The sequence below is a fragment of the Balaenoptera borealis genome, assembly GCF_965194805.1.
Source record: "Balaenoptera borealis genome assembly, chromosome: 17".
Taxonomy (NCBI): domain Eukaryota; kingdom Metazoa; phylum Chordata; class Mammalia; order Artiodactyla; family Balaenopteridae; genus Balaenoptera; species Balaenoptera borealis.
This window is the reverse complement of record NC_138876.1, coordinates 75928409-75942853: the sequence shown is the minus strand read 5'-3', so window position 1 is coordinate 75942853 and position 14445 is coordinate 75928409. Positions and strand designations below refer to the sequence as shown.

The window sequence follows — 14445 nt, the reverse complement described above, 5'->3', positions numbered from 1 at the left end:
CCTTTCACTTTACAGACAAGCAAACTGAGGCAGGTGGGGAGTGGGTGCAGAGGCTACCTGGGCGTCACAGGTGGGTGGGGGGGGCATGGAGGTTGCGGTTGGCCCCCTGCGGTTCCCACACCCTCTGCCTCGGCATCACTTAGGGCAGATGTGCAAAGTGCCTGTTCCTGAGCCCCTTCTCAAACCTACTGAACTGGAATTTCTGGGGGTGGGGACTAGGAATTTATATCTCAACCACGCCACACCACTGCAGCTGTGATACACACTAACTTTTGGGAAGCGCTTGTAGGAGTAGAAAGAACAAGCCTGGAGTCAGAAAAGATCTGGTTTGAATCTCTTCTCTGCTGCTTACTAGCTTTGCACCTTTGGCGAGCTAATGTCTCTGAACTCTGGGTGCTCATCTGTAACCGGGGAGGCTGCGAGGGCCACAAGGGATGGCGCATATAGGCACCCTCAGGTCCCAAGGCCTGACACTGGAATGCACTCAATCAGAGTCACCTGTCATCTGGAGAGTGCTGGATTTGAGCCCCAGAGCTCCCATTTATGGACTATATGAGGCTGGCCACATCATTTGCCTCTTTCGAGCCTCAATTTCCTTGTCTGTAAATGGAGATAATAGTATTGCCTCCTCCCAGGAATGCTGTCAAAGTTAGATGTAAATATCATGTTGTAGCTGCATGGACTGGTCATGAAACAAAACCACTCCAGGTCTTTCACACAGACAGAATTCAAGGCAGGGGGTTGATTCCACGGGGGATGGAATTGCTAAGAGGAGCCAGACAGAATAAAGAGATCATCCTGAGATTGGCTGCTAGCAGGTCAAAGGAAGGTGGTAGTTGTACAGAGCCCAGGCATCAGGGTCCCTAGCAGGAGCTAGGACCATGGTGGGGCAGGAGAATTAACACCACAGAGAAGAACTAGCTGGATGTGGAGAGCCCACACAAGGCAGATGGGAACGGGGAGAAAGGCCTCCACCACCCTGTAGTCTCCTTGCCTGGAGGAGGGAGAGGTCAGAAGACAGGGTGGCCTGGGAAACGTAATTCCTGGAGATACAGAGCAGGGAAAAAGGGTGACACTGGGTCTAAGAGCAAATAAGAGATGCCCGGCACACACGCATAAGAACACTGACACGGTCTCAGGCGTAGAGGAGGCGCCCTCTTCGTGCTTGTCTCTGTAGCTGTCGACCACGACATGTAACAGCCTGATGAGGAAGGCACTTGGCAAGACAAGCACATGTTTGTGAGAAGCCTACCTTTCATTCGTCACATACAGGCATCATTTCTCCAGGGCTGGTGACCATGTGGAAGAAAAGTCCCGAAATTAGAATCCTAGATGGGAATCTAATAAAAATAAATTGAGGCTCAATTTCTTCATGTATGAAAACGTAAATAACACACTATTTCATAAAGTATCATGAGGATGTGATGAGATCATAGATATGAAAGTACTTCATACACTCAAAGTCCTATACAAATACAGGATTTGTTTGTATTCTCAAAAAGGGGACATTTTCAAAAAACAGTCAGATTCACCATGACCTACATTCAATCTAATTACTTATTTTTCCAACTTATTTTTCAAGCTCATCATTTTCTTTTTCAGGAATTCAAATAGAACACCATTGGAGCAAATAACTATGAAATACATAATTCAGTACCACAAAAATGATGTTCCAACCGAAAGCTTCCATGAGAACCACCAGGCTAATGTGATAACACCCTGTTCTATAAAAAGAGAATTCTTACGCATCCTCACAAGCCTTGACCATCCAGTTTTTCTGTCTCCACTGATTAGACTGATGACACAGTGGCTATATAATGATGTAATACATATATATGTAATAAAAGATATTATTTGACTAATCTCTTTGTGTACTTTATGTGAATTATTACCACTTTATTATATGGTAATAATTCTCATTATTTGCTATTATTATCATTTCAGCTTCTCAGCTGGAAAATCATTGATACTCAGAATGCTGAATTAACTTGCCCAAGGTCCCTCAGCTTGGCACCAGCAGAGCCAGGATTTGATCCCAATTCGGGCTGAGTTCTAAGCCAGTTGCTCACCTCTACCTGTCTACACACTTGCCTTTGGGGTGCTGATCACTGAAGGAACTGATTCTGTGTCATCAATCATAATGGAAAGAGCCTTAAACTTAGAACAAGAAGACGTGAATTCTATACGACCTGGCTCTAGCCAGTGCTATGTCCTCGCCCACAAAATGATAGAATCAGTTTGAAGATGAACTTTCACAACTACAACATGTGATACGTTTTATAAATTCCTGATTAATCAACAGTTCTGATAACAAAAATGCTATTGTTTTGGCATGGTGTTTATGAACAGTTAACTACATTTGATATATCTTTGTAATGAAAAAAACGATTCACTTCTGCTCTTTTGTTTCTTTGTTAGCCCAAGCCATTGTGCCAGGCACTGGGAAATACTGTGAAATTTACTATTCTTAACATACTTTTAAACATCTTAAAATTTTTCCCCAAAGTAGTACATTATCTATTCAGGCACATTTTATTTTGTTGGTTTTAACAAAGACTGTCCTGGGACGTGGCCAAACTGCCAGTGTGTCCCTGAGTGTCATCCATCACCAAGCAGCTGGCAGAGCTCGCCTGGGCTTGGTGAGCCAGGCATGAGGCCAGGAACCAGGACCAGGTGAGAGAAGAGGGAGGGGAGCCCGGGAGAGGGCAGCAGTGGAGGGCGGGTGTGAGGACAGTCAGGAAACCCCAGCTGAGATGAAGCAGTTGGAGGCCCGGGTGGCCCCACAGATCAGTCTGGGCCTTGCGCGTTAGCTCAGGAGGGCTCACGAGTGACTTCTGAAGGAAGAAAACCAAGCCCCAAATTGGCACGGCCTGACATTTGCAAAGAAAGGTGAAGACCAACTGTCTGAACGAGGAAAATTCCCAAGAAGGGGCAACAAGGAGATGCCAGAGATTGAAGGAAAAAGAGGCCAAAACTCCTCACTTTCCCTGGACCACAATGTAGACAGCCAAAGCAGGTAACACAAAGTGACCACCCCCCAAGAGCATGGAAAAAAGTTGTCCCCAACGAGCTAAGCTGGTGATTCTACATTTCATGTAAGAGGTTAGCCATCTGGTTAATCCAAGAGACTGTTGAAACGTGGTCAGAAACACCCAAAACGCCAATCCAAGAGGACTCAAGAACTACCACAGGAAGGCCGACTTGCCGTGTGATTGTAATCAGGCAATCAAGAGAATTAGTCAATTATATTGAACCCTATCAGAAGAAAGAGTGAGCTTGAAAGCATGGTCAGCCTCACACACAGAATCAGGAAACATGAAGATCCACCAGGGGGTGGTACCCACACAAGCTCTGATGAAGGGAGCAGGTGGAGTGACCCACAGACCCCAGCCCTACGATCAGTGGACTTGAAACCCAATGTGATTAATTATCTAAGCCAGACAACTCCTTCTCTTTGCTCTGATTCTGCATTCACTAGGGAATCTCCTGAGTATAATTTTACTCCCCAAAGAGAGTTGCCAGGAGAGAGAGCATAGGCTCGTCATACTGGCCTAAATCTCTCCGTCAAAGGGATGCTCAGAGTTCCCACCGCAAAATAATACTGGCACTTTGATGTATACATCAGTCTTTTGTCACCTGAGTTAATGGGAGTCGGCCCCTGATGGCTAGATTCATACCAAGTGTGCTTAAAATGTTAAATGTTTGAAGCTTTAAAGCTGAGAACCTGATCCGGGATAGTGTGGAATCTATAGATGGTAAATGCCAATTTAGGAGACACGTGGGCATTGACACAACCAACCTTCCTTAATAATATCCCGGAGTTGTCACGTGCCATTGTGCAGACCTAGACAAACAACAGTATTAGATGTGCACCTGCCAGTTCACCTCAAATACTCCTCCAAATAGCTGTGTAGCCCATAAAACTGGAGGAATTGCTGTCTCGGGCCAGATCTGTGTTGCAGGAAAGGATTCCAGGTCTTCAAACTGTAAATAAATTCAGTAGCAGTGGGCATTAAACTGTGAACTGCTACAGCATGGTGTAGATACGGTGAGGAAGACAGCTATCTGCACAGCTTTCCATGACACTCCAACTATCCTCCAGAGCTCTGCTTAGATACTTCTGGGACTTGTACTGCTTCTTAGCAATGTAATCCATGTGTACCAAAAATCAAATAGCCCTCTGGCCATAAACAAATAACCCACAATATTTGTATTAGAATGCTGACATTCTAAAAGTCAAGAAACAGGAGATATTATAGCTGAAGAGACAAACCATTTTGACCCATAAAAAGGTTTTTAATTTCTTTGAAGGTAACTATTAAAATTAAAATTGTAAAGAAACAATAGTTTAGAAAGATATTTGCAGCAAATACAGCAGTTAAAAAGGGAAAGAAACATTTTATTAAAAATAATCCAAAATTCCTAATAAATAAGTGAAAATAAAAAAAGAGAAATTCTACTATATACCTATTATTTTTAAATTTTTTGGGTCACACCATGTGGCTTGTGGGATCTCAGTTTCCCATCCAGGGATTGAACCTGGACCACAGCAGTGAAAGCCCAAATCTTAACCACTAGGCCACCAGGGAACTCCTTACTACATACATATTCAAAAGTAAGCAAGAATACCTAGCAAAAATTAAGTACAGTTGGGAAGAAAACAAGGTTCTCATGCTATTAACAGTACATATTTACACAGCTTTTCTTGATTTCATTACACATCAAGAATGATGGAACCATTTACATTCTTTTACAACTAGTCTGATGTTAAGGTTTTCATCCTAAGTAAAAAAAATTTAAAGAAATAAAAGGCTACATGCATTAACACAATCATTCTAGTATTACATGTAACAGAAAAACTTTAAAACAACCTAAATTTCCAAAGAGAGACAATCAAACTGACTGTGATGCTGAGTTATGATTCAGTAGAATGTGATACAGTCATTTAAAATTGTAACGTTTAGGTCTGTGTAAAATTTGGGGGAAATGTTTAGAATATGCTAATAAACATAAGTCTGAGTATCTGATTTTAAGTGTATTACAACTACAGCTATGGAAATATGTGAGCATGTGAACAAAGTCTGGGAGATAACAGGAAACAAGAAACTCTTGTGATATATTTGAATCCACCACTTACCGGCTGCAAGACCCTGGGCATGTTACTTAATGGCTCTGTGCCTCAGTTTCCCAGTCTGTAAAATGGGGATAATAATAATACCTACCTAGTAAGATTACTATACAGATTAAATGAGTTATTGTATGTAAAAATGCTTTAAAAACTGTGTATTTTGTGTATAGCACAAAATAAGTGCTAAACATATTGCTTTATCTATCAATACTTCAGAACGTAACACCAACAAGCTAACACAAAAGGACTTTTTAAAACATAAACCACAAAATCATTATCTCAAATAATAAAGTTATATTAATGTCTCAATATCATTTAATACTCAATATATTTTCAATTTTTCCCTAAATGTCTCAAAACTTTTTTCATACACGTGTTTGTTCAAATCAGGATCCAATAAAAGACGCACACATTGCATTCAATTGATGTCTTTTATGTCTCTTTATACCATCACGATTTCCGTACTCTTTTTTTTTTTTTTTGTCTACACTGTATCTTTGTTGCTGCGCGCGGGCTTTCTCTAGTTACAGTGAGTGAGGGCTACTCTTTGTTGCGGTGCTCGGGCTTCTCATTGCGGTGGCTTCTCTTGTAGCGGAGCACTGGCTCTAGGTGCGCGGGCTTCAGTAGTTGTGGCTCGTGGGCTCTAGAGCGCAGGCTCAGTAGTTGTGGCGCACGGGCTTAGTTGCTCCACGGCATGTGGGATCTTCCCAGACTAGGGATCAAACCAGTGTCCCCTGCATTGGCAGGTGGATTCTTAACCACTGCGCCACCAAGGAAGTCCCTCCGTACTCTTTTTGTTGTGCTATTTTTATTGCCACTTATTTGCTGGAGAAACCTACAGAATTTCTCATTTTCTGGATTCTGCTGATTGCATCCATATGGTACCAGTTAACATGTTCCTCTATCTCCTGAATTTCCTGTAAACTATAGCTAGATCTAAAGATTTAATCAGATTTAGATTAAATGTTCTTTTTTCCTTTTTCTTTTTTTGCAACAATGCTTCATAGGTGATCCTGTGTACTTCCTACTTTATCTCATCAAAAGCACCTTTTTTTAAAAAATTAATTAATTATTTATTTATTTGGCTGCATTTGGTCTTAGTTGCGGGCACGTGGGATCTTCATTGCGGTGCATGGGCTTCTCTCCAGTTGTGGCGCGAGCTCCAGAGCATGCGGGCTCAGTAGTTGTGGCGTGTGACAACTATGTCCTGTGGCCTGTGGGATCTTGGTTCCCTGACCAGGGATCGAACCTGTGCCCCCTGCAATGGAAGGCGGATTCTTAACCACTGGACCACCAGAGAAGTCCCTGATTTCCTATTTTTAAGGAAGTGAAGATGGATCAATTAGGAGCTACTATAAATAGGACATGGTACCCGTGGAATATGAGGAAGAGAGAGGGATTGAGGATGCTTCTTGTGTTTCTGGCTTGGGTGATGTGGAGCCAAAGTAAAGGAAGTAAGTGATAGGATGGGGGAAGGAGAGGGATAAAAGGTGGAAAGGAGGGAGAGAGCGGGGAAGGGGGGAAGGAGGTGCTCGACCCCAGAAGAAGGTGCTTGGAGACTCCGGGAAGAAAATAATTAATTCCATTTTCAAAGGGTCCAAGTTGAAATACTTTGTAATATACCCAGAGGGAGAAGGAAAGGAAATAGTTGGAAAGATAAATTTACCAACTTAGAGTTAGGCAGAAGAGTCATACTTTTCTTTCTACACAAAGAAAGAGGGAGTATTTTCATATCGTATGTTTGCTTTTCAATGTTTTAAGAAGATAGTGATCCTGAACAGGCATCTCAGAAAAAAGGAAGAAGCCCCAGACAAGAAAGAAGGCTGCCCGAGGATGCGACTCAGAAGGGGAGGGACGCACACACACAACCCCAAGTGTGGACTGAGAGATAACAAATGTGGACTAACAAGAACCGGAAGAGGATTGGTGGGAAGGACCTGCCCTCATGTGCAAGCCCAGAGGAGAAGGACTCAGACAAGACCACAGGGAAGGCTTCGCTGGACACCGTCCGTGGCCGTGTGCTGAAGACGAACTTGGTCACAGAAGAACTAGGAAACGGAAGATTTCGAAACAAAGCTCAGCTGCCTGGGCTTCCTTCTCCTAGTAAGAAGCTGTCTGGATGCTCTTTGCCACGGATCCTGCCTGTTAGTGGGTCCCTGCATGTCTGGGCTTCCCTAGCCTTTGCCTCTTGGTCTGTAAGTAAAGGATAATGTTATTTACCATAGAGGAGTGTCATGGGAATTAAATGTCATTGCAGATGTGAAGGACTTAACGGGGGGGTTTCTGATATGTGGTGTTCAGGAAATGCTTGTTCTTCCTCCAGACCTCAGTATTTCTTTTCCTTTCTTTAATACGGATACACTATAGTTTTACGAACAATTTTTTTGATTATGAAACTCGCCAGATGTCTAACCCACCAAAAGTGATGTCATAATAGTCTTTCTTTTTTCTATATACATTTTAAAATTTTGTAATGTAATTTTTATTGAGATATAATTGATATAAAACATTATATTGGTTTCAAGTGTACAACATAATGATTCGATATTTGTATATATTGCTAAATGATCGCCACAGCCATCACCACGCAGAGTTACAAAGGTTTCTTTCTTGTGATGAGAACTTTTAAGATCTTCTCTCTGAGCAACTTTTAAATGTAAATACAGTATCGTTAACTATTATCACCAAGCTGCACATCACATCTCCTGGACTTATTTATTTTATAACTGGAAGTTTGTACCTTTTGATCACCTTCAACGATTTTGCCCACTCCCTACCGTATGCTTCTAGAAACTCCCATATTTCCCTAGACCTCCATATTTTTTTTAATACTTATTTATTTATTTGGCTGTTCTGGGTCTTAGTTGTGGCATGCAGGATCTAGTTCCCTGACGAGGGATCGAACCCGGGCCCCCTGCATTGGAAGCACGGAGTCTTAACCACTGGACTACCAGGGAAGTCCCTAGACCTCCATATTTTTAAACAACCCCATCCGACAGAAAAGGAATTTGAGGCTGGTAAGTCACCGACCTGGTAGATGTTGGGGCCAAAATGCAGACACTAGTTTTCTGATTATAAATCTCACTAAAGCGTGAAAATCTTGCATTTCAATTCCATATTTTTAGACACTTAAAAGCAAAGTGCTATGGGAATGTGTGAAGCATTTTGAATCACAGTTCACAGGTAACAGTTTGGAAAAGTTTATTGGGAGTGATTCTGAGTTACCCATTTGGAGATAGGAAGGGAGAGAAGTACTAATGCAGAAATTTGTACCTGTGGTCCTCAAATATTTTAGATATTTGTCAAATATATTAGATATTTGTCAAATATATTAGATATTTGTCAGGATTTTGATTGTTTTACTGAGAAGCAAGGAATAAGTAAAAACAGCAATTCATCATGTTCACAGATGAACACTCAAGCAATATGCAGTTAATCACAAGCTTTCTCTTATGCAAATATTTCAGTGTGAAATCATAACCATAAGTGCAACTGTGAAATCCTGTAGGAAACTGAAACAGAACACAGTTCAGCTGTGGCAAGTGTGCCTTACTCTCCAGTTGTATTTGTGTATATTGCTAAACCATCTCTGAAAAGAGAACTGAATTTTCAAATATATTTTCTCATTGACTTTCATTACAGATGTGAAGATACTTTTCCATTTTTTTCAACTAATGTACATATTTTCAGCCACAGACTGTGTTACAGTATGAATGGCACTGTTAACCACTATACACAAAGGCACACACCTGACCTATATTATAATGAAAGCCAAGAAACATGGAAAGGGGCTTTGTAGCAGTGACTGTGCTATTATAACGATTCAATGTATGGCTTCAAGACTGGCTGTCACCACCCTTTGCTGGCTGAGTGACTTTAAGCTACTTAAATTCTTTAAGCCTTAATTTCCTTAACTGTAAAATGGGGATAATACCTAATTAATGGTGTTGTGATGATGAGACGAAATGACAGATGTAAGGAGCTCCATCCAGTAAGTACTCAATAAGGAGCAGTAGAACAGGAGAAGGAAGGGCCGTAAGTCGTGGTAACTGTACTGTTGATCTAGCAGCAGCAGCAGCGGTAGCAGCAGTAACAGAAGTGATCTACGTAAGTGGGTAGCGTATATTATAACCATCCCTGTGCCTGAGAATATTTATGGAATGATCCTGGGAGAGCAAGAAAACTCATGACTCAATATTTCTCCTCTATAGTCAATCTTTGTGCTTGGATTTCCCACCATCAGAGTCAAGGGGTTGCGTTTTCAGGAAACCACTGGTAAAAGATAAGACCCTGAGCAGATGAACAGTGAGAGGAATTTTGTGGGTTTGTCCTGAGAGGAGGTAGTAAGGACAGATGAAAGGAGAGGGAAGAGAGGAGAACAAGAACGGGGTGCAGGACTGGGCCATTCAAGGGTGACGGAGAAGGGAGGAAGCCCCTGAGGCCATGCAAGCAAAGGACATTTCAAAACAAAGTCTCCGGTTTCTTATTCTGCTTAATCTGGCCGAGAAGTGTGACCCCTAAATGCTGAAGAAAGTTAAGTCCACGACTAACTTCTTTGTGTGAGTAGATTTTTGTAGCAATTAAGGAAAGGGCAGAGTTTGCCAGGGATAAGAGACACAAACCCAAAAGCCAGTCTCAGAGATCTTGAGGCCGACTTTGAACTTCTGCAGAATGTGAGATGCGCTTTGGAGCCCACCCTAACCAGATCTTAGCAGAAGGGAGACATGGCTGACATCTGTTAGACATTTACTGCCTAAATTCTTTTTACTTCCCATTCATCACCATCATCACCAAGTCTAAATTTCCCTGGTGAATAATTCCTATTCACTGTTCAGATCTCAATTGTAAAGTGACTGAGGGCTTCTCTGACCCTCCCATGTCCAGATTAGGCGTCCCTGCTCTGCTCTACGATAGCGCCCTGTACACCTCCCCATCATGGCACTTTTCACAACGATAATATGTGATGAATTGACTCTCCCCGCACTGGACTGAACAGTGTGTGTCTGTGTACACCATTCTATTCCCAACACAGAGCACTGCACTCAACGCATAATAGGTAAGCAGTAAATCTTTAAAAGAGAAAGCAAGTTAAAGAGGGAAGGAGGGAGGGATGAGGAAGGAGGGAGACAACCCCAAAGCATGACATACCCGCCTTTTTTCAAAACGACAGCCCAGTTAGGTTGCCCATGGTAGGGAGGACCCAAGATCCAAGTACTGACCCCAAAGCAAAGTTTGTTCATGACGTTCTCATCCTGTGCTCAGGACTGATCTTTCAGAGCCCTGACTGTTGGGAGGAATAGTTTTAGGGGGCTGTGCACTGTTCCCAAGGAATGTGCTTTTTTCTAACTTTTCCCTCCGGATTATTTAGTTGTTCCAGGAACAAAGACACTAGAAAATGTAGAGACAAAGAAGGCAAAGAAATGTCTCCCCACTGTGTGTTTTCCCTCCGATCCTGGGGACGCTCAGGATTTCTTGGGTTACAGGGCTAGAGAGAGATCGGAGGTCGTGAGGAGGGGGCCAAGACTGGAGCAACAGACAGACGTGAAAACCAGGGTAGTGCCACCATTCAAACTGCCAAGAAGGGGGCCCAGGGTTCCAGGGGGACAGAGTATGAATTCTGACTCTAGGGCTAAGAGTTCAGCCCAGAAGACGAGAGAGTGAGTGTAAGCAGACTTCTGGGAGAAGGAAAGGAACACATTATTTAAATACTACTAAACAATGTTTAATGGTGGATATTGTTTAGAATATGCAACCACTCCCACCAGTATCATGCGTGGCTTGCTTCTGAAAGCCAGCCCACGTGTGGTGTGTGGCGAGTCTGCCCAGTTTCAAGGGCTAGAGTCAGTGGAGTGAACGAATAGTCACTGCTGTTTGCTCAACTCTTCATTCCCAAGATCTGGATAGACTCTCCCGAATACAGCTTTGGAGAAGGAGGGATTAGACCAACGTCTCTCCTGGCAGACACAGGTGATGGTGCTCAAAGAGGAGGCCGGGGGAACATTCCAGGGCAGATTAAGGAGAAAACTCGGGCTTCCCTGGTGGCACAATGGTTAAGGATCCGCCCGCCAATGCAGGGGACACGGGTTCGAGCCCTGGTCCAGGAAGATCCCACATGCCACGGGGCAACTAAGCCCATGCACCACAACTACTGAGCCTGCACTCTAGAGCCCACGAGCCACAACTACTGACCCCATGTGCCACAACTACTGAAGCCCACGTGCCTAGAGCCCATGCTCCGCAACAAAGAGCAGCCCCCGCTCGCCGCAACTAGAGAAACCCCGTGCACAGCAACAAAGACCCAACTCAGCCAAAAATAAAATAAATAAAATAAATTAATTTTTTAAAAAAGAAGAAAACTCATCTCTCCAGTTGAAAGCCAGAGGCATGGGAGAGCGTGACCTGACCCCATGTTGGGAAACAGACACACAGGATTTCTGCCAGTGGTTATGAGCAAATGGAGTCCTGGAATTTAAAATAATGATTTAAGGGAGTTGCATTGCCAGAAATAGGAAAGAAAAACAAAAACCAGAGACACTCAGATCTAGTGAAGGAGAGCCCACAATTTCTCATTTTCTAAAGCAATCCCAAGGCCCAAGTATTTGCACCAACAGAAAGTGAACTGCTTTGAGCACACCCCACATCATCCCATGTGCAACTCTCCAATGGCCCTGAAAAGGCACTGGACAAGGGCACCCAGGAGTCAGAACCTGATACTTCCAGGTCCGCGAACCAGAGAACTGACTCCACTGCCAGCAATGAGGAGACCCCCATGTTCCTGAGACTCCGGGATCCTGTAATTTATCAGCAATAGAAGGCATGAGCTCCGGGCTTATCACCAACAATGGCTCTTCTCCTTTTTCTATGTTCTAGGCGGCAGGTGTTTGTTGGGTTTTTTTAAAGATTTTTTTTTTTTGATGTGGATTTTTTTTTTTTAAGTCTTTACTGAATTTGTTATAATATTGCTTCTGTTTTATGTTTTGGTTTTTTGGCCATGGAGCATGTGGGATCTTAACTCCCCGACCAGGGATCGAACCTGCACCCCCTGCATTGGAAGGCAAAGTCTTTTTTTTTTTTAATTTTTATTTATTTATTTATTTATTTATTTATTTATTTATTTATTTATTTATTTATTTGTGGCTGTGTTGGGTCTTCGTTTCTGTGCGAGGGCTTTCTCTAGTTGTGGCAAGCGGGGGCCACTCTTCATTGCGGCGCGCGGGCCTCTCACTATCGCGGCCTCTCTTGTTGCGGAGCACAGGCTCCAGACGCGCAGGCTCAGTAATTGTGGCTCACGGACCTAATTGCTCCGCGGCATGTGGGATCTTCCCAGACCAGGGCTCGAACCCGTGTCCCCTGCATTGGCAGGCAGATTCTCAACCACTGCGCCACCAGGGAAGCCCGGAAGGCAAAGTCTTAACCACTTGACCTGCAGGAAAACCCCTAAGTGGGAAGTATTTACTGAGGTTATTCCATAACTTTCTCACTTGGTCACACTGTAAAAGCGGGTCTCAATTTTCCCCACAACTACCTTCCTTAGTGCTGACATAAGGAAAGGGTGGGATTTTGGTGACCAGGAGTAAACAGCGTGGGTCCCACACAGCCATGAGCTTAGTTCAGCCCTCCAACGATGTCCTGAGCAAGTCTGCCTGCTTCAGAATTGGATTTCAGGGGCTCCACTTCTCACAGGAGGAAGCAGTGTGGGAAATTCATCCTGGGAAGACTGAAGATGTCATCTGTGACGCAGAGTGGAACACAGGGACCCAGAGCGGTTATGAGACGACAGGGGAGTAAGGAAAAATCAGATGCCTCCAAAGAAAGGCAGAGAGATGCTCTGATCGGAAGGTGTTCCATTTACCATTTACCAGGCTCTGAAGCAAAAGGAGATGTTAGAATAGGTAAATTACAGGGAGTCAGGAGGAGGAAGGGTAGAATTGCACAGGATCTGGGAAGCAGCCCAACAAAAACTGGGAATACTCCTGTCTATAGGAAGGATTCAGTCTCTCAGGGTATCCCAAGGAGTATCCAGAGGGGAATTCATTCACGTGCATAAGGTGTCATTCTTTTTCCCATCCTTAGAGCTCACAGACCAGTTCAAACAAGAAAAATGTGAGGAATTCCCATGCCCTATCTGATAAGGTCAGCATCTGTTTACTGCCTAACTTGGCAGAAAACCTGCTTGATCTCTATCAAGTGATGGGATAAACATTTTTATAGATTGCATATGTTTCCTTTTAAATGATTTAAATTTAGTAATTGTGTACTTAAGGAACTAGTGAAGTTGAATTACTGAAGTAGAGAGGATCCCCCCCCCAATAATCTTCATTAGGTTATCATGCATTTGAGGAATAGATGGAATATAGATGTTGAAGTGTCAAGTAATAACCTTTCCTTGGTTCAAAGTAAAAATGAATTAAATAAATAGGAGTCACAATTCATCTAGGGAATTAAAATTAGATCCATTTTAAAATATCGCCTATAAATATTATAATACGGAAATTTAAATACAAGTGTGCATGAACCTTCAAACTCATTTCCATCTATTTACCTGATACATACTGACTCAAGAAATTGCTGTGCTGAATTCAATCAATTCTCTTCAGGTCATCCGGTGACAGTTTAATTATCCTTGTGTAGCTTTGGCTTTTAAGTGCAAACCCTCGCCTCATTTTCCCTCACGCAATATATTACTAGCATATGGTACAGAATGTGACTTACCAGAAAGCTGCTTGCAAAGGAGGGTCCATAGAACGAAGATTTCTCAGACGTCTGTGAGGATTCTTCTGACGCTGCTGTTAAAACATTATTTTGTAGATTTAAAATATATTCATAAACCAAATCTTCTGAGTTTTCATCTTCTATGACTGGTTTTCTCAGGGTGCCAAGTATTTTTTTACGTTGCTCATTTTAGTAAACCTCTTTGTCACCCCTGTGTTCTCCGAGGAATGACACCTGCCCATCTGTTCTTCTATCTCCTCGCTACATCTCCTGCTATGTTGCCAAGGCAACACTACCTGCTACGACATCATAACGGATGGTTATCCCTTCACTGGACTTCTGATATCAAATGCAACACTTGACTTTCAAAACCATGGCTTTTCATCCTTAGGGTTAAAGTTTCTTCTGTAGGAGGTGAGGAAGCAGGCTTTCTCAGGGGTCATCTCCCCACTGTTTCCTTAGCCAAGAGCTCCTTCCACATTCAGGAAGCCAAGAGCTCTAAGCCCATACCATCCCGTCTTCCACCCTACCAGCCTTCATCTCCCACAAAAGCATCTAGAAGTGCTGGGCATAGGATACCTCTAGCAGGAAGACTCACACCAGTG

At 43.1% G+C, this 14445-nt stretch overlaps 1 protein-coding gene across 10 annotated transcripts in view; it reads right to left on the bottom strand.

The window, feature by feature from the left end:
- Positions 1–14445, bottom strand: part of LOC309615286 (uncharacterized protein) — a 93036-nt gene that overhangs the window by 42537 nt on the left and 36054 nt on the right. For 6 of the 10 annotated variants that reach the window (XR_014236696.1, XR_014236697.1, XR_014236700.1 and 3 more), the window contains one exon: positions 13841–13914. Coding sequence is in view for 3 of the 10 variants with exons in the window: in XM_082364698.1 (XP_082220824.1) it covers positions 13841–13914 (74 nt within the window). In the remaining 7 variants the exon portion in view is untranslated. The other 4 variants (XR_014236694.1, XR_014236699.1, XR_014236695.1 and 1 more) reach the window with 3 other exon arrangements.